This window comes from Nelumbo lutea, chromosome 8, assembly GCF_056320005.1.
Source record: "Nelumbo lutea isolate HS-2025 chromosome 8, American lotus-T2T, whole genome shotgun sequence".
NCBI lineage: Eukaryota > Viridiplantae > Streptophyta > Magnoliopsida > Proteales > Nelumbonaceae > Nelumbo > Nelumbo lutea.
Genome location: NC_142691.1, coordinates 24,128,152 through 24,148,725, shown reverse-complemented (window position 1 = coordinate 24,148,725; position 20,574 = coordinate 24,128,152). Strand labels below are relative to the sequence as shown.

At 39.5% G+C, this 20,574-nt stretch overlaps 2 protein-coding genes across 3 annotated transcripts; both read right to left on the bottom strand.

Annotated features, from left to right (window-relative positions):
• Positions 1 to 157: 157 nt before the first annotated feature.
• LOC148843398 (cellulose synthase A catalytic subunit 7 [UDP-forming]) lies at positions 158 to 6,218 on the bottom strand. Its single transcript, XM_088958956.1, has 13 exons — positions 6,065 to 6,218; positions 5,763 to 5,958; positions 5,378 to 5,577; positions 5,190 to 5,283; positions 4,969 to 5,086; positions 3,399 to 3,665; positions 2,840 to 3,185; positions 2,482 to 2,745; positions 2,103 to 2,315; positions 1,779 to 1,992; positions 1,497 to 1,693; positions 1,015 to 1,368; positions 158 to 931 (listed from the first exon to the last, which is right to left on the bottom strand). Exons 1-13 carry the CDS (start codon positions 6,137 to 6,139, stop codon positions 350 to 352), a joined length of 3,120 nt encoding a protein of 1,039 aa, XP_088815082.1. The 5' UTR covers positions 6,140 to 6,218; the 3' UTR covers positions 158 to 349.
• A 2,496-nt stretch (positions 6,219 to 8,714) lies between these two features.
• LOC148843397 (translation initiation factor IF3-4, chloroplastic-like) lies at positions 8,715 to 18,036 on the bottom strand. Of its 2 annotated transcripts, none has more exons than XR_016103524.1 (9): positions 17,642 to 18,036; positions 17,499 to 17,538; positions 17,344 to 17,403; positions 14,661 to 14,713; positions 13,802 to 13,857; positions 13,666 to 13,699; positions 11,563 to 11,635; positions 11,371 to 11,477; positions 8,715 to 9,028 (listed from the first exon to the last, which is right to left on the bottom strand). XR_016103524.1 is itself a non-coding variant. In XM_088958957.1 (9 exons), exons 1-9 carry the CDS (start codon positions 17,923 to 17,925, stop codon positions 8,741 to 8,743), a joined length of 981 nt encoding a protein of 326 aa, XP_088815083.1. In that variant the 5' UTR covers positions 17,926 to 18,035; the 3' UTR covers positions 8,715 to 8,740. The 2 variants fall into 2 exon arrangements, 1 of the variants encoding a protein (XP_088815083.1); XM_088958957.1 differs by having other exon boundaries at positions 11,371 to 11,463; positions 17,642 to 18,035.
• Positions 18,037 to 20,574: the final 2,538 nt, after the last annotated feature.

Sequence of the window (20,574 nt, the reverse complement as noted above, 5' to 3'; positions counted from 1 at the left end):
TGGTAGGAAGTCCTACCAAGACTGTTTTAAACGTGGATGGGGAAGTCTTACATGGCATAAGCCGGGGGGGGAGAAATCAAAATCTGAGCTATGTTTTGTAGTAACTGCTGAAAATGGCTTAACTGGATGACTTCTGATGGACATCTTAGTTTCAATAGATTTGCAATGGCACCTTTATGTCAGGTATATAACTTGTAAGTTCAATCAAATACAAAACTGAGTACAATCAAATAGAATGAACAAAATCTCTCTTTGGAGTTCTAAATTCCCTCTGGTAGTTCATCTATTTTTTTTTTGTCCACATCAGAATGTACATAGACCTAAAGATTCAGAAAAGAAAACAAAGATCTCAACAATTGATCCCGCATTGCTTAGTGTCAGGTCCCTTGGCTTTTACCACAAATGGGTCAATTCGGACCCAGAGCAAAGAGAATATGGAAGCTAAAAGCACTGACCAGATGACAACAATAGTAGGAGTCCGGTTCTGGCGCCCCATGAGACCTTTGAGGAATGGGTAGAGATGGACAATCACCCAGAAGGCGAAGAAGAGCTTTCCAAAGAGTGGCCCCCATGACTGGTACCCATTGTTTATGGCGTCTGATATACCTGCAACTACCCCAACCAGGTTGATGATTAGGAGAGTTGTAGGAGGGATCAACAGGGTGGTCCATTTGAAGGTGTAGAGCTCTCCAAACTCTTCATCGTCTGAAGCCTTGGAAGTGACAGTGAAGTTGGTGTCAATTCCAGCCAAGATCTTGAGAAGACCTTGTACCACGGCGAAGAGGTGGGCTGAGACACCACCAATGACCCAGAACTGCTCGTTCCTCCACCATTCCTCAATGCTTACTCCACTCCATCTCAGCTCCAGAATGCCCGTTGCAAAGATTGAAATGAAGAGTGCAATGAAGAATAGACTCGCAAATGTACTTATCTGGATCACACAGAAAACGGATTAAGAATTTTGTTGCACTACCACAAATGAATGTATGATGATGTGAACAGTGAAGTTGTTACCGTAGGCATGATGAATTTTCCGGTGAGCAAGCAAATGGCCGGGAGGGTACAGTAAGCGAGCAGAGGTAAGGAGGTGAATGGGTAGACAGTGGTGTTGATGTACGCAAAGCGCTCAAGAAACTTCAAGTTTCCACCCTTGTAGCCATACCAGAGAGGACTGTGGCGACTGAAGAAGATCTCAACAGAGCCAAGAGCCCACCGGAGAACTTGGTTGAGACGGTCAGACAAGTTGATGGGTGCAGAGCCCTTGAATGCAGGTCTCTTGGGCATGCAGTATATTGACCTCCAACCCCGGCAATGCATCTTGAAGCCTGTAAGAATGTCCTCTGTGATAGACCCATAAATCCAGCCCAGCTGCACATTCAAAACCAACCAAGAAGATTTATAATAAATCAAACAACCAATCCTATCCTGTCCTCTTTCTGCCTAGAAAATTCCAAGCAAAATGCCAAAACTTCTGGCCATGGACTCATGGGCATTACCTCAGTACCCCATTCTGTCTTGTCCTCATAGCCACAGCTAATAACATGAATGGCTTCCTTCAGAAGCGCTGCTGGACTTGAAGAGGGAGGGACACCACCTTCCTCCATCAGAGTTGAAGTCACAAATGCTGCCGACTGTCCAAATCTTTTCTCGAAATTCATTTGAGATATCAACAGTGCCGTGTCTTCCTCCAATACTGATGAAAAGAAAACAAGTCATTCAATTGAACAGAAACTAGGATACAGGGGTTTCATTAAGAGGGCAAATGTCCTCAAGATTACCTTGTGCAGACCCTTCTCCACTCGTACCGCCATGCTTGGAATACTTGGGGAGCTTCTTCCGACGTCCGAAACATGGGCAGCAGTCACAGCTTACCATCTTGGGACGCTTTGGTCCCTTTGGAGGCTCATATCCATACAAAGCTTGTCTTCTGAAGACACATCCGGTACCCACATAAACTGGACCCTGAAGTCCATCTAGACCTTTCATGTTAATCTGCAGAAACCAGGAACATGATCTTACTGATTTACTTCTTGGCTTCAGGTGGACTACAAAATGCAGTACTAAGAGTGTAGCCCAAAGGTTGGATTTGGAATGGGACTTACATCAAAGAAGACAGTGTTTCTGTTGGCATATCGATCATGCTTGTCAATGCCATCGAACCTCTGAGGAAACTGTACATAACAAACCTTCCTTCCAACCTGGGGATCCATCAAGAAACACATTGCCTCCCTGACGGCCTTGCTGTTGTTCACGTAGTGGTCACAGTCCAAGTTCAGCATGAAAGGAGCATTGGTAAGCACTGCAGAAACTCGAACCTGCAAAAAATCCAATGAGAGTTCTCACTGTATGTAATGGTGCAAAGTAGAAAAATCCAAAATCCAACAGCTTAAATCATTGATACCCACTTCAAGTTACTCAACGCAGAATTTTATTTCTTATGGAATTTGAACATAATCAGGGATAACTGTGTTGGATCCTTACCAGGGCATTCATGGCTCCAGCTTTCTTGTGATGCTGAAAGCCAGGCCTCTTCTCACGAGAGACATAAACAAGGCGAGGTAGCTCATTGCCTTCAGAATCAAGACCTCCACTGTGACCAAGGAAGACTTGAATCATACCAGGATGATCTTTGATATTGTTTCCTGGCCATGGCGTTCCGTCCTGCATGATCCACCCTTCTGGAGGAACCTTCATGGCCTTAGCAACCAGAGCATTTATCCTGACCTTAAATTCTTCATATTCTCTCTGTCAAACAAGAAGAAATAGTGCAATTTCAGCACAAAAAATGATGGGTTTGAGCAAAATGCAGGCAGATTGTAAGAAAGTGAGAGTTGTCAACCTTCATGGCTCGACGCTCCTTGACGAATGTAGGCTGGACTTTGTCCTTGAGGTAGTCCACCTTTTGAGAGAAGTACATCTCTGGAGCTCTGGGCTCAATGGCGAATTTCTTGCAGAAGGGTACCCATTTCCGAGCAAACTCAGCAGTTTCAGAGAGTGATTCAAATGTAAGCATGGAGGCTCCATCATCAGAGACATAGCAAGAGATCTTGTCAACTGGGTAGTCCATGGCCAAGATTGAAAGAACTGTGTTAGCTGTAACCAGGGGAGGTTCCTTCAATGGGTCCACTGTACTCACAAATATATCCACCGGAGATAACATGGATGGTTCACCTTCTCTCTCATACCTGCATTATGAAACACAACCCAGGAACAGAAGTTCAATCTTAGCTGTTTCTATGACAGAATTACAACTAAAGAAGTCCGATTGAAGAACCAGGCAATCAACCAAGAACTATGAGAACTGTCATTCCTGGTTCAAATGGCTGACCATCTGGTCTGGTCCAAGTCTGAAATCACTCATGTGAAGTGTGCTCTGCTTCCGTGTAAGACTACTGTACCTTAGAGAAAGACGATCGAGGTAGGTCTCACGATCAATGGGGAACCATTTGGGGAATTGATCAAGGATCCAAGAGAAGGCAAACCAGATCTCACATATGACAGAGGTGAGCCATAGCCCAATGGCATCATGAACTGGGTTTAGAATTCGATAGCGAAGGAAGAATGCAAGGACAACCAGCCGGGTCACGATCACCATACGATATGGGTTGACCTTGCTTGATGCAATGGGTACTTTTCTTGAAAGTGGTTGCCTAGCTTCATCCATCCTGCAACGTGTAGCACAATAACATTGTCACATCTTACAAGTTACACTACAACTAGGGTAGATTTGTGAGGTAACTTGAGTGGGTCACTGTAATGTGGGCCCATCACCCAGTCTTTTCCAGTGAAATTTGAGGGAAAAATCATTGGTGGGCCCATCTTCTTGGGATCCTTAGCAATCATGGCATTCTTTATACCTTTTTTCCTATATCATTGTAACACTGAATCAGTGTAACAGTCTCAATTTCATCTTTATTGCCTTCTTGGTGACATTGAGACCAGAAAGTGGAAACCTAGAGTTGGGTCCAGAAAGTGGAAACCTAGAGTTGGGTCAGGTTAGCATGGAACTGGTTCTGCACAAGAATTGGGTTGAACTGATTGGGTCATTCAATCTGATTGGTTGGAATGAGTCATTCCTAATCCAACTGTTTGGTTGGGCAGAATCAGAATTTGATTCTCATTCTAATTAGGAGATGTTTGGAACCGTGGCCGTTTTTCAAAAAAATGGTGCCATGTCGGATCCACATAGGCGTTTCAACAAATGCCCATGTATTTCATTGTTTGGTTCAGCTGATTATTAAAAAATTGGGCATGTCTAGAAAATCGCGACCCTACCGATGCATGAAACACTAAATTTGGTGTTTCATGCATCGGTAAACCGTTTCCCCCGATGGTTGACTGTGTATCCCATATGGTGCTTACCTGTCAGTACATACATGAAAAACGGTGATGAAAATCACCTTACCAAACAGCATAGTATTGCTCACTAACTACGTGATAGAAGCGTTTTCTTGTAAAAACGGGTCTTGGAAGCATAGGTGTTTTTTTTTTTTGTAAATCAATCCCAAAAAATGCCCATACTTCCAAACACCATGTAGGATAGGAGATCACATTGACACTCTATGAGGGCACCCCACATGTACATCTCAGTATCTCACTATGCATTAGAAACATTTTCCATACTTATCATGGGAGATATTCTCAATACACGGGTGAGAGGTGTTTCCTCCCCCTATCTTGGGAATGAGAACTCCATTCTAGTTAATGCTAATATTGATTTCAATTCCCGTTATCCTGTATGAACCAAACCAAACAGGTGGAAGAGAATAGATCATTCCAATTCTGATTCCGAGAGATTTAGATTCCATTTCCGAGTGCAAAGCAAATAGACGCGGATTGGGATCAACTAATCCAGCCTTTGTGATTCTGTAGCTAGACCCATTGGTCCAACCAAATAGAATCGACCCAGATCCTTTTCCGGTCCATAGGACTCCTAAGTGCTGCAGGTTTGGACAAAATAACACATACAAAGGCATGTCCGGGTCGACCACATCGTCCGGGTCAGGACCCAAATTTCCTTGCTGCTTCAGTTTCCAGTCATCCATTCTCTCTTTCCAACCTCCCTTATCATCCCATCTCGTGCTTCCTGTGTATCAAAATTATCAAACAAAAAGAACAATCAATTCTCTGAAACTGGCTTTTCACATATATGAGGTTTCATGGAAATCAATCCTAGAATGATTTCTTACCAGGCTCAGAAGCTGGGTAAGGATGTATACGTTTATGGGGGGCAGATGACAGCATCTCTCCATAGGCGTGCCCAACCGGGAACTCCCCACTCACCTGTTTTCATGAAAATTGTATTATTAGACTTCATTCCAGAATTTCAAGGAACATTTGTCAGCTTTTCAAGTTTCCAGGTTTCCGGATTACTCACCGGCCGGGATCTCACACCGGCGATAACGGGTGGGTACTGAGTGCTCTCGTCGACGTCGGGTCCCCTCCCGTAGCTCATCTTCCCGTAAAGCATTGCTTCTGTGAGATGTTTCTGCTTGTTTTGCTCATCTTCGATATTGAACTCGTGCTCCAGATCATCCACGTCTTCTTCATCCTCATCTCCTTCAACCCTCGGGCTCCCTTCATTTATCAAAAGATAACAGACATACAAATTAAGGACTAATTAATTAATGAACTCTGTGTATGCTGGTTTAATTTCTTCTGAAAATCCAGTTAAATAAACTTGATGAAGATGCTTTCTGCAAACTAAGTAGTCGAGAGACAGAGAAACTGAGAAAGAAGAAATTGTTGATTAATTACATTACCTTTGAGACGCTTGTATCTGGTTTTGCACTGGGGACACTGTTGGCTCCCTTCTCTCCTCTCATACTCATAACAAGGCCGGCACACCGGAAAACCACACTCGTTACAAGCCACAAACAGGTCGCCTTCGGCCGTGATTCCCACCTCGTCCCCACATATCTCACAGACCTGACCGTTTAATGACTTCAATTGCTTTGGCTGCAATGAGACAGAAACCGAAAAGGTTAGTATTGCAAATACATATTTGTATGGAATTTTCTTTGTTTTCTACATCTGAACTCTGATTGTATTTGTTTTCTTTTACCTCTTCATGTCCATGGATGACAACGAGTTCATTCCGGTTGTGAGATCCGGCAACCAGTCCAGCACTCGCCTCCATCGTCGTTCTCCGATGGATAAGTCCAGGGTCTCGGAGAATGCAAGTAGACTTCTCTGGTTGGTCTTTTTATTGGTGGAGGTAAGCTCTCTATCTCACTCAAAGTTTCTACGGCTGGCGCTGTTGGTTGCAGAGTCGCCATTGCCGTGAAGTCAAGCTACGTCCATTCAACCACCATGCATTCTCTCCTGAGCTTTCTCCAACGACCATTTTGACGAAATTACCCCTTATTTTTCTTACAATAGCCACCTAGTCCTTTAACCAAATAATTGATCTTTTAACTGTCTAGAGCCTTTTAGGGCACTCATTGCTCTTTCTTTTAGTGGATAAATAGGGGACGTTTGATAATGGATGAATTGAGTGACTTATTGCTCTGTGAGAACTTTTCTGAATAAGTGGGCTTCCATTGTGATAAAGTTTTGCTTTGCAAAAAGTGTTTACAGATAGTAAGAATTAACTGTTTTTACAAATAACGCAAAACACTTATAAGCCCCGCACCACAACAACTAAAATTGAGTAATGGGTTTTGTGCTTTGGGGCTTTAAAGGCACAAATCATTGAAGGATATCCAAACACAGCCTTAGTTTCAGCCATTAAAGAACTCACAAGTACAACCACGATTAATATTCAGACAAAGCAATAATTCACACTAAAGAAAAACGGCTTCTTATTTGTACCAAAAAAAACAATAAATGGCTTCTTAATCTTGAACGAGGGTCCCTATGTGGTAAAATCCGATCCCTACAACTGGCATATAGAACTGGGGTTGAAAGCTGGAATCTAGGCTTCTTTGGGTCTCACCTAAAGCAAATCTTACGCCCAAAGTAAATCCAATTGGATTGTTTTCAACCAATTGATTTGAACCCGTTACCCTAGTTCCCCTCTAGAAGATCCTTGACTCTAGAAGTTAGTTGCACGGATGGCTTTCTTTCCTTTTCTGACGGTTTAGGTTGTGGTTACGGTACATAAGACTCATCAAAATTTGGAAAACGTGGTGTCGGTAGTATAGTATCGACCTCAGGGTAGGAGATCAGATGATGTAATTGTGATCCGGTTTACCTGTGAACTAAACTGATTGCGATGTGTGATATCGGGAGGAATTCTCCTCTTAATGAGCAACCAATGGCGTATTGCTGTGTTTTAGTAAAAATGTAGAATATTGATTGGTTTGATGGCTTGGTGGGTATGGAATGGAGAGGGGAGGATAAGGTGTCATATGAGAAAGAGACGCTTTGGATGGAAGGACTTATTAACGAAGTTGTGGAAAACGTTAGGTTGGTAAGTTGGGGCTTCCCCATCACCTCTCCACCTCACCTGGAGTGGACACAAACTGCCTTATTCCAAGTTTCCAACCTTGTTCTCACTAGTCCGAAGCTCTGCTTGGTTTATCAGAAATAAGAGTAATAGAAAGTTGAGGGAAAGCCATTAGGAAATGGGCAAGATTTGTGGTGCATCGGCTATACCATATAGCAAAAGACGTGATTGATCGAGGCTGGATTCATCCGTGTATTGGGAACATTTTCATACTTTCTTTTTATTCATAGGAGATATTCTCAATACATGGCTGAAAAAGGGGTGTGAGGACAGTATGAGCATAATTCTGTGAGGATCAAATCCAATTTCTGATTGGTCAAATGTAATGGTAAATATATCTTATTAAAGGTAAAAGTTGCTTGGACATGATTGGTTGAGTTCTAGATTTAAACTGCAGCTAATATTAGTGAATGCTCCATGGTTGAACTCTAAGAAATTATCATACAAGTCTTCAATAACTTCCCCTCAACTTTCTGTTTTCTCTTTAAGCCAAACACAGCCTAGAAGAATCTTTGGTGTTTGACCCAACTGATATTTACTTCCAGCCATCTGAATTTTCTTCTTTTTCTGTTCTCTCTTTCTGAATTTTCTTCTTTTTCTGTTCTCTCTTTCTTTATCTCTTGTTTCCTCTCTTGGAGCTCATGAGTTGGAAGATAAGAAAGTTTGTCTTCCTCTCTGTGCGATAATTAATGAATTGTGTTATTGATCAAAAAACACTTAGCGTTTGACCTTACTACATTATTTGAAGCATGTCCATCCATATAATATAAAGGAACCACTGAATCAGAATTCAGAAATCAAGAAAATGGATTTATTGCCCACTTTTGTTCTTAAGAAGCTTCAATCATGTACTGGAAATTCCATCCACCTGGCTATTATTGTCATAGAAAAGCCCATCATTCATCAATTTAGAGATTTTGTGAATGGTTGGTCTATGGTCTGATACCACCTAGAGAGCAAAAATATTGTCCATGTAGCAGAATATCAGAGAGCACCGACCAGACACTGTCTTTATCCTTTCAGCCGTGCCCAAAACAAACTTGACCTACTGATTACAACAACTTGGACTTTTTTGATATATGATTTTCACTTATGACCAGACAACAAGAAATAATAGGATGATGGGGATTATCAATAATATACATTAATGAGTAGTGGCCATAAGACCATTGAGATCGCTTTCCAAGTCAAGTTACCCATCAAAAAGTACAAGGAAAAGAATTCCGAATTTCATTTGGTAAGTAGGGGAATATGGTAGCTACTGTTTATATAGAAAGGCTTCTTCTGATATTATGGTAAAATAATACAATGTGGTTCCAAGGAAGATGTATTACAATAATATGATAATACATATGGATCTCTACCCCCCTTGAAGAATAAAATGAAATTTACCAGCTCCCTCCAGAAACTATTCCTATGAAATATTGACCATGCTTGAACACCAGCCGAAACTTCAGTTGCTGCTGGTTTTTCTCTTTTCTTTGGCTGTTCCTGAATTTTCTGTATAAGTGCTTTATTTGGAACCAAAACAATGAATATGTTTCTCTCACTGAAGTTTTTGCTTTCCTCTGTTGCAAGCTGCAAATGCCATGTCTATTAGACTGTAAACTTAAACAAGAGATAGATATAAGCTGTAAGATCCTAGATGAGTAATTTTCTGTTTTACGTCCAAATTGGAATGTCTATATATTGTTTTATATTGTTATGTACAAATCCAAGATTCAGGTGACATCTAGTCACCATGAGCACAGAGCAGGTATGCATAAGATGGTCTTCCTGAAAGCTGAGATTACCTTCGTTATTCTCAAAGATATGAGTGATTTCCTTTCCTATTGCAATGGCACTCAGAGCAATTTGGCAAATGGACAAAGGGATTGGAAGAAATTGGTGCCTCATGATGTTGGTGTTATATATAGGTGGTGGAATCCAGAGTATTACTAATAAGATGATCTAAGATTAGCCTCTTGGGTCATGGAGGTTTTCATTCCAGAACCTGGTCTTGCTTGCCACCCTTCTAAGGAAGGGTTGCTATAGCAGCAGTTGAGATAGCAGTCCTCCCTGATAATTTAAGACCAGAAATGAAAAGAACAGAGTCCAGATCGAGAAATAAAGTTGAACATAAGCTGATGCAGAAAGTGGCTCAGATGCATATCAAGATTAGAATGTAAAGATTAGGAAACAAGAATAGGAATCAGCACACAAGGAAAACTGGGAATAGCTATTGTGATAAAAAAAATACTAGCAGAGGGCCCTGCTTCGCAGGGGCTGGAATGGAACTGTCGACCCGGTCCCTGGCCAAAAACTGTTGAATTGGTCAATGGCCCATTGACCCGAGCGGTCGAACCATCAATCCGTTGACCCGTTCAATGGTTTTTGGCCGTTTTTTATTTTTTTAATTGGGAACCATCCAGGCAAACAGTTCCATTTTGTCCTAATCTCAGTCCCTGGCCAAAAATCATTGAATCGGTCAATGACCCATTGACCCAGGTGGTCGAACTATTGACCCGTTCAATGGTTTTTGGTTGTTTTTTTTTAATTTTGTTGTCAGAACGGGCCATCCGTTTGAACCAAACAGTCAAACCGTCGACCCAAAAACGGGTGGCCAGAACAGTTCCGTTTTCAGGTCGTATGAGTCACACGCTCGAATGACATAACACGTATGGTACTGCTTAATGGACCTCACACTCAATTTTTTGCTTGTAATTTTTGTTGTCAGAACAGGTTGTCCGTTTTTTTTATTTTTTTAATTGGGAACCGTCCAGGCAACCAGTTCCGTTCTACCCCAATCCCGGTCCCTGGCCAAAAACCGTTGAATCGGTCAACGACCCATTGACCCAAGTGGTTGAGCCATTAGCCCGTTGACCTATTCAGTGGTTTTTGGCCTTTTTTTTTAATTTTTGTTGTCAAAACGGGCCATCCGTTGAAACCAGACGGTCAAACCGTCGACCCGAAAACCAGTGGCCTGAACGGTTCCATTTTTGGGTTGTATGAGTCATACGTTCGAATGACATAACATCATGGTTTTTAAAATCGAACCGGTCAAGGGTTCGGTTACCGGATCAAACGGTCCGACTGTTTGAACTGAACAGTCGGCCTGTTCTAACAAAAAAAATAAAAATAATAAAAAATGGTCAAAACCGTTTGAATGGTTTGATATCTAGTTATTAACAATATTTATAATAACTATTATATATTTATATAATTAGATAATTATATATATATATATATCTAATTATCTAACAATATTTATATAATTAGATATAATAGGTAATTAGATAATTAGATATAATAGGAAATGGGTTGCTCTCACGTGGCAATCTACTCACACGAGTAGATTCCATTTCCTGCACGGAGAGAGAACCCCTATCCTATATATATATATATATATACATATATAAAGATGGGATGATCCAGTCAATGGACAATCAAATCAATGAAGAGACAAATTGAGGACTTTAAAAGGAGAAGCATATGGGTGACTAGCATGAATTATTATCAAAAGGAGTAATGGGAGAACATCTGAAAACACATGCTTTTGATGGAAGAATCCAAGGCCGTTACCCAATGTTTTTCCCAGCTATTCAAGGTCTTGGGAGGGGTGGACTGGGTAAAGACCTAACTTTTGGCATATTTTGCACGAAGTGGCTGCTCTCAGACTCGAACTTATGTTATTATGCTTGTCAGCCTAAGATTATACTGTTACATCAAGCTTTGGTGGAAGAGTCTAATGATGACAACAGGATCCAAATAGTTGATTCCAGAAACTCAGGAGAAGATACTAATGATGACAATGTATAATAGTGCAGACTTAAAAATAATCCCCAACGTGTAGAATAATTGGATATAATTATCAACAGACCATTATACTACTGTAATGTCTGTCTCTCAGTTCATGAAAAACACAAGCATGTGATCAATACCTCCCCAATGTCATTCTGGAAACGCCTGATAAGCTCAATGGCAATGTTCCTGAACGCATTCTCACAGCCTTTCAAATTCACTATGACCTTAACCTGCAGGAATTGACCTACTAATCACAGATTTGTAGTGACGAGACAAACTAGACCATATATGCATTAATAGTTGTACAATATGAGAAAGTTCTAGTAAACCTTGTCCCCATCTCTGAGAAATTTCTGAGCCGATTTCAATCGTACAGAATAATCATGTGAATCAATGTTGTACCTATCAAAAAGAAAAGCAAATAAATTTCCTACCCAAAATGTTACAGTATAAATTATAAATAGCATGGTAGGACTTCTGGAAAAAATTATATATACTTTATTCTCCGATGTATCCCTTCATCTTGTAAGATACTTATTTTTCTGATATGTCATGAAAGATAGATCTTCTTAATTATATTTATGCCTTCGTTGCCAACCACAAAATCCTATTTATATTCTATACTATCAGCATAAGTTCCCAATTTTTAATGAACTAAACCATCAAGTTATGACAAAAGACTGAAAATTTATAAATGAAGCATTTGAATTATGGCTTTATCTATGATGCCAGAAAGGTATGATACTAGAAGAACTTTGGCCAATCAAACCCCCCACATGGCGGATTTTGATGAATATGTGCTGATTGGTTACCACTTTTATTATATGCTTGATTGGTTATAAGTTTTTTAGATACAATGTCATTCTGGTATATAGTTGGACTCTTGAATTATAGGTGTGTATGGATGATGAACCTGCCAATTTGCTTTTCTCGAATGAGGCTGGCTAATCTAAGTATCTGGTCAGGTTTTCCCAACCTAGTCATAACCAAACAAACCAGATTTGTCCTACTAACACACCCAGTTTTCAAAGTTCCAGAAGAGAAATCTTGAACTCAAATTGCGTCAGATTCTGATTGACCTTCTCTCAACTTGAACCCAATCTGACCTAACTGACATCACACCCTAACAAAACAAAGCTTTTGTACAGCATGGAGGTTATAATGGAATGCAAAAAACTATTTGAGACACTAAAACATTTCTCTTCAAAGGAAAAAAAGATAAAAGATAAAAGCATGTTTACATGTAAATGTGAAAAAGAATAAAGAAACATATCATAATAAGCTGAAAAGCAAAAGAAAAGTACCCAGATAACACTTTACAGGATGTGAAAATCCAATAAACTACTCTAATAGTTACCAAATCAGTAATATCTTTTGCTTCTAATTCTTGTGATTAAACAATCTAGGGTTCTTTTCCATCAATAAACTCCAGACTATTTCAAGATCTGTGTTAACCAGGTGCATGGCAGAGATGTCAAGTGTTACTCCAGATATGCTATAAACAGGGTGTACAATGGGCTATGAAACCCAATCAAGAGTAAACATGCCAAGAATTTGTCCATCTGGTAACTATACAGATCACTGATATGTTCATTTATTATCGGGTTACATAGACCATTGTACATGTATTGTTTGTAGCAGATCCCAACCCGTCAAGTATCTCAGTTGCATAGGTACATGGCAAAGTTGCAAGTATCCAATAGGGATGTCAAGGGAAGCAGGTTAATTAGGATACCTGCCCTCCCTACATCTATAAGGACAAGTTTGTTATGCCCTTCAATCGGGCTTGGATTGGATTCGGGTTGTAGAATGGCAACTAAAACAGGTTAGGTCATGATTTGTTCTATTTCTATATCACCATGCCATATAGATTACAACTGGTTCTGTCTATTTTCCTCATTGTTTCTTTACATATTCTTTTTTTTTCTATTAACATTTTCAATCTCTTATCCCATCCCACCTGATCCCACTTCATGCCCTAACCCTGCGTGGCCTGCTTAGTGCTCCATTCACAGGGTAGTGCAAGTTCAGATTGGGATGTAGTCAACTCAATTTGGTTTCAGGTTTGGCCAACTTCATACTGACCCCAGCCAGTTGACATCCTTAGTATCCACATATTCATGTTTGTCCAGCATGGCAATATCTAAATTTCAAAGCATGACATAGAAGTATAGAACCACATCAAAATTTTAAGACCAGAAACCAGAGTGCAAGTCAGGTACCAGATTTGAAGAATATTGGGCTTGAACCCTTAGGACAGGCCCATTCAAATTTTAACAAATGCTCAACCCAAGCCCAACCAAGTTGCACTCCTACCAGAATATAGTTCAATCTCTAAATAAAGGCACAAGAAGATAAAGAGAAACAAGGATGCTGTTGAGGAGAGGCATGAAAAATTAAATAGATAGTATTAATAATTAAGAAAATCATACCCCATTTTGAGTTCCTTCAAATCCATGCGATTTTCTGCACATGTGGGAATATGTTAATATCACTTTCTTTATGGAATACATGTTACACCTAAACCAAGTTACACACAGCAAAACACTAGAGAGAGAAGACATTCACCTGCACTTTTTTTCTGCTGTCCTCTTTTCTTCTTTTGTTGTTCATATCTGTATTTTCTGCAAGAGTAGGAAAATAAAATATAAATACACTTTTTTTTCTGGATATAGACTGAAAAATGTCAATACAAAGGAAAACATTTTTTTTAAAGAAAAGATAAGGTAATTTTATTTGAAATAAAATTTATTATAACAGGAACAGCAAGGGATCAGACAAACCCTGCATCAACCACCATCAGGCCACCCACAACATTACATTCTGCAACACTCCCCCCCCCTCCATCCCAACATTACAAAGGATAACAGATTAGTAAACTTCCAAAAAAGAAAATGTCAAAATGACAACATGACAGCCAAGTATATAGAAGTGGTTAAGAAAGTTCCATAGAGACAGATATGAACATTAAAGAACCCTCCTGATAAGACAGCCCAGACTATGAAAGCATTGCCAAGATGCCACTGCATTTACTAAAAAAAGCCTAAATGGAGTTGTATATTTGACACATTAATCAGGATTTCAAAGTTTCAAGCACATTAATGGAAACCAAGAAATACTACTTATAATATATCCATGCAATCTTCCCCGGATATGGTACCTTATTTCACAAAGGGAAAGCAAAAATAAAATTTATTTAAAGATTAAATTGTAAATCATAAATTTTTTCTTTTATTGGGGGAGGGTTGTAAACTGTGCCATTATAATACTGATAAAAAATGGGCACTATTATGGTTGTTGATTGAGAAGCCTCAAACGAAAAAGATGCTAGGAAGGTTCTTGAATAATATTGAAAAAGATAACAGGAACAAATTTTAAACTTCTAAACAAGCAAATAAATACTACATGGGATTAAAATAAGTCATACTTGTAATCCATTATTCGAACAACTGGTGGATCTGCATCTGGTGACAATATTACCTGCAAAGAAGGATATTTAATGCCAAATTGAGTCCTCTAAAAGAAATAAACAGTGCCTTCCAAATAAAAGTGAAACTTAGTAGCCAAAGTTCAATACTCCTAACAATGTTAATCATGTACTAGACAAAATAAAGCAGGTCTAGAAAAATTACTATAGCAACCAACTTCTTCTGTGATGTATCCTTTATAGACAAGAAAAGTAGGATGGACAAAGACCTAATAATTCCTTGTTCCTACACCAATCAAGATCGTTTCTTTTGGGTGGTACTTATTTGGGAGTACTCTCAACTATGGTAAAATGTTAGTTGAGCTGCAACTAAGATTGGAGAATATTGGACAACATGATTAAAGGTGTTATGGCATAATGCCATCTTAAGCTTTTGCCTCTTGGAACATCTTGAAATTTGTTCATTTATTTATTTCCTTTTACAATGTTTATTATATAAGGCAGTTCAAGATATGCAAGTAGCAAATGACATTCAGATGGAGATATCATGCATCATTAGAAAACTCGGTTATGCGGAATCCTCTCTTGGTTTTTTAATTTAGCTAGTGATTTAGGGGATTCACTCACCAAGCAGGAGGTCTTAATGGATTCAATGCTGCCTCAGCAACGCTGTGTAAGGTCTTGCTTTCTCCCCTCTCCTCTACCAGAGCTAAGGTTCCCTTGAATTTCTCCTTTTGCTTCCTAGTATAAAGTTATGCCATCTTAACTGTAAGAAGAAAAAGAATCAGCAGAGCATTTTGGATTCTTTGAGTTATGTTTTAGTTTCCCATCCACTTATTAGTTCAAGTCAGATAAAAAACTTCCCTATCCTCTTAATTTTGGTGAATAAGTGTAGGGTTAGGCAGATTCTTCTTACATCTTCCACAGACAATAATAAATTACTCCAGGAAGCAATATGCAAAATCACTAGCATCTTTGAACCATATTTTAGTGAAGAACATAAGGAATTCCATCACAAAGTACAACAGAGTATTATTAACTATTAAGATATAAAATGATGCAATATAAACTGTTGTTTGATTAATTACCAGTAAGCACAGAGGATCTCGCATCTAACATAGTAATGCTAAAAGTAAGGTGTCAGATTTAAAAAAAAAAAAAAGCATTCTTATTTTCTATAATGCACCTTCCAGATTGTTGATATTTTGGACCTCAAGCCTAGTGTCTTTACATTTTGCATACTGGACTCTCAAGGAAGCTTTAGAACACTACCAATAGCAGATTGAGACCTTGAGAAAGATAAAAAAAAAAAAAAAAAAAAATCAGCTTTTCCTTTTTTATAATGCAAAGCATCTCCATCATAATGATCCATCACTGCTGAGAATTGAATCTGATTTGAAAGAATCCATCAGTAATGACCTAGGGTTCTCAGCCACAAGTCGGTATCAATTTCCTAGTAGCTATCAAGTTTTGGAGTCAAAACAGCCTTACCATTGTTAGCCTGCAAACTTCTCCAGCTCCAATAATCTCCCTTAAAGAGCCATGGATTGTGAGTGTTCATTCACTTCCATTTGGGATGCTCCAGGATTTAGGATAAAAGGTAATACAAAATCCCAGCTTCTGAAGAGTCCAGTGAGAATGGAGAGTCTGTGAGTTTTCACATAGCAGTAGGAACCACTTTGAGGTAATCCATTTCTAGCATGCTTAACGTACTTAACAGTCTTGTTGATCAACCTAAAACAAATGCTTCTAGGTAAGTTGCAACTGCTTAGAGTGTCATACAACCACCAGAACTTGAAATCAAACAACTAAAGCAACTCAAAAATCGGTTCTTATGGAATCATACTGGTTCTTCACAAACTAAAACTACTAGAATGGGAAGGGAATAAATTATTTATGGGAAGTAAACCAGACCTATTAAAGGAATTGAACTAAATAAGCTACATCAAACAGGTGATTTCCCCTATTAGGTTTCCTTCTTTTCAGCAGAAATTTTTTTAAAGGTTCCCTTCTCTGTCCTTTCCAATACTTTTGTATATGACCATGGTGTTTGAAGCCTCAGGCTATCCTTCTTACTAGGTAGCTACTTGAAGTTCCTTCATAACATCTGGCCCTAATCCTTTTGCCAGAAGGGTATCCCTTTATCCCATGGTATTTGTAAATAAAATCCTAAAGCTTGATTGTCATAACTACATTTCTATCTTGGTCAGAAGATTACTTTAACACCATTATCCTTCTCTCATTGGGTATTGTATTGATAACAACAAGAGGACTTCGCAGGAGATCGTCCAGACAACCCAAGACTTGTTGCACTCTCTTTAGTATAAAACCCTGAAATCCATTTTATGTTTTTAACCACAAAGGTGACCTGTGCTTCAAGACAATATTGATGCGATCCATGGACATTTAACAAAGACTATGACCTAGACAGAGAGAAATGGCACAGAAAGAGTTTTGTTTCTCATCCAAATAGTTGGAATAAGGTTTCCCTAGAGTTCGTTTATGTCAAATGGAAGGGAAAGTAGCAGAAAAAGAAAAAGAAATTTTTCGAAAATTAAATAGATAGGTGAAATTTTGATAAAAATAAATGTAGCAATCTATATGCAATTTGTCTAATAAAACATCGTCAGTAGAATTAAATTACAAGAACAAAAAACATTTACTTAAAAGAAAAATGGTATACCAGGTCAAGTTCAGCATCTTCGGCCATCTGAAGGGCTTCGCCTTTAGACACCACACCAACCTGGAAGAACATTAGTTTTAACAGAAACAGAATTAATTGAACTTATCAAAGACTTAACAACGTTGAATCCAAACCGTGAAAATTATAAAACTGACCATATTCTGCTGTTCATCTATAAGTCTTACGGAAGGCGACCTGATCCAAATCATTACAAGAACAAACAGACTCAGTGGACGTCTCTCACTGAATTCAAGTGGAAACTTGAATATAATACAGATTAATTTGCACGCAACAATACCTGATACTTGAGATATCAAGTGCGGAATCGGCTTCGAACTCGGCCTTCCGGTTGCCTCTTGGCCTCGTCGTCTCGCCGGAACTCCAGTATCCTCTTGACCGAGCGGTTATAGAGACCTGCGGAGCAACGGAAGACGAGCGGCTGCAATCGATTTTGGCCAAGTAAAGGTTACATAAGCGGATTCCACATAACTTGGACTCAAGCGAGGAGAGAAAGAGAATAGAAGGAGTCGTTCTTTCAGAGACGAGTGTTTTGAAAGGTAGACTACTGGTAATCCCAGCCATGGAGGACGCGTAGTTTAAGCACCCTACACTCCTTGTTGTGTTGATCTGGTTCTTGTTATTATTGGTGCTGTTCAGATTATGCAACCAGGGCGAATAATAGAGGGGGTTGGAAGGGTTTTTAACTTTTTATATTCACAGCGACTCAGCGCAGCGAGGTGGACGATGAGATGACTGGACCTTATCCACACACGTGTTTGATGATGCGGACTTTCAGAGCAAGGAAGTTAGTTATGATTGGCACCAATGCCATTAAGGTTGTGTTTGGACTTTGGACTTTGAAAAAGCTTTTACTTTGTGTTTTTGAGCAGCAAAAATGTGATTAAAATCTTCTGATTTGCACTTGCATGCATTTGTATTGGTACAGACTACATAGTAACCAGGGGTGGGACATAGCAGGATAGACGTGTCATAATTATGGCTAGGGTGTTACATGGTCTCTACCTTTGACTGAACTTAAGGAAACTGAAGGGGAGAAGGACGGTTCAGCCAAACGTACAATTGGATGGATGCCGGCTCGAAATTGATGTTAATACATGGGCGGGTATTGTTGTGTGGGGTAGGTGTGTTTGACATTTTCAATTATTGTATGTTTGGTAAAATTCAAAATTCTATAGTAAATTGCAGGGTATTTTTCCACAAATTGAAATTGGCTGTGGTTGGGTGCCACCATATCAGCATTAATCCATCATATCCCATTATAACTTGATAGTTAAATATGCTTGGGCAAGAATAGTACTAAAATGGGTAATCTCCTACATAGTCCTCATGCTGCATCCCAATTTTTATTTGGATGTAATTATACTAACACTAATGCTTTGAATCCCATCAGAACTCTGAAATTAAGTATGCTTAGGTAAGAGTAGTACTGGGTGCAATTATACTAATATTAATGCTCGATATTGCATCTTTTTTTTGCTGCCTTAGACGTGTATAGCACCTTTATGTTTGAAAAAAAAAATGGCAATTTGGTATAGTCTTAACTTTCTAAATTCCACCACAATAAAATGGCCTAAACCTTATTAGAAACTGACTCAAATCATAAAAAAATGGTTTGATTTAAGATCTTTTCCAAACCGAACCAAATTGGATTGTGTTTTAGAGCCTGGTTCTATGGATTTGATCCCATAGGCTTCTGTACAACCATCTGGACTACTATTAGGTTGCTAGAGTATTGGCTATTACTTTTATGATTACAAGTTTTTCCTGGTATCATGTTTTCGGTAACAATTTTTACTTTAAGAAGCATGTTAAGAGAAATAGTACCTGATTGATAGGGCTTTCATGCAATGGCTTTTGGCTTTGCAAAGTTGGGCCCACATAAAAAAATCCTAAAAACTTTAAGAGGTGACCCCACATGGAAAGCTTAGAATACTTCCATTGAGCTTGACTTTTTGGTGAAGCTAGTTCCTATAGCTTCTTCAATGGAAAATAGGATCTCATGATAGCAAACCCATGTACACACCCAAAGAGCATAACATCCATTTGTACATAGCTCCTCATGAATTAAATGGTATTTTTAATGTGTGATTAGATGCCATGTGTTTGAATTTTGCTTCCAAGATATCTATACTCTTTTCAATGTGGCTTAGTGCCCATTTGGGAATGCTTTCACACAACTTTTAATGTTGCAAATAGGCTTTACATATAAAATTGTGAAGCTTAGACCTGTTCATGGGCCGGGTCAGGCGTTTACTCTTCATGAATAGAAATTTGTTAGGCCCAAGCCTGAGTCTGGCCCAACCAACGGACCTACAACTTGGGCCCGAGGCCGGCCTTGATAAAAAGCCCGAAGCCCAAGCCCGGGCTTTTACTCACTGCCGGTGATTGTGTTCGCTGGAGTTGAGTTCGCGGTGAGTTGCGATTTTAACAGTGAAAAGTGTGTCAGTTCGTGTTAGAGAGAGAGAGAGAACTCACTGCCATCGTCGGTGCCTATATTCGCCGCCTCACCGGTGTCTGGGATTTGAAAGAGAAGTGAGAAGAGGAACGAGAGAGAGAAAGAAGAGAGGAGAAAAGAGAGAGAGAGAGAGAGAGAGAGAGAGGAGAGAACTCACTGTCGGAATTGTTGCGTCGGTGAATGTTCGCCGCCTCGCTGGTTGTGTGGCTGCTTGAGAGTGTGAGGACTGAGGAGGATGTGAAGAGAAGAGAGGTTCGGCTAAGGGGAAAGAGGTGAAAGAGAAGAGAGGTTCAGCTTGGGGTTTTTTAAGGGCCGAGTTGGGCTATTTTGGCAAATCCCGAGCCCGGCTTGAATTTATTGCGGGCCAGGCTTTTTGGCCCGAGGTTAAACCTACGGACTCATTTGCATGTTCAAGCCCGTCCCCCCGTCGAACCACCCGGCCCATGAACAGGTCTAGGACTGAAGCTATGCGTGGTGAAAACCCCAAAAAATGCTTACATTGAGTTGAGAAATTGACTTTCTAATAAAGCTAATTTTGGTCGCTTCTTCTTCAAAGCATCTTAGTGAAAGTAGTTGAAACCCTCCCAAGAGGGTTCATATTTTTGTTTTTTCTTTTGGATAGAAAAATAGCTTCATTTAAAAAAAGATAAGAGACTACAAGCAAAACACAAATTGAGACAACAATAGATCGACAGGGTAAACAACTAAAGGCCAGCAACAAGAGAGTAATATAAACAATACAGCCAAACAAAACC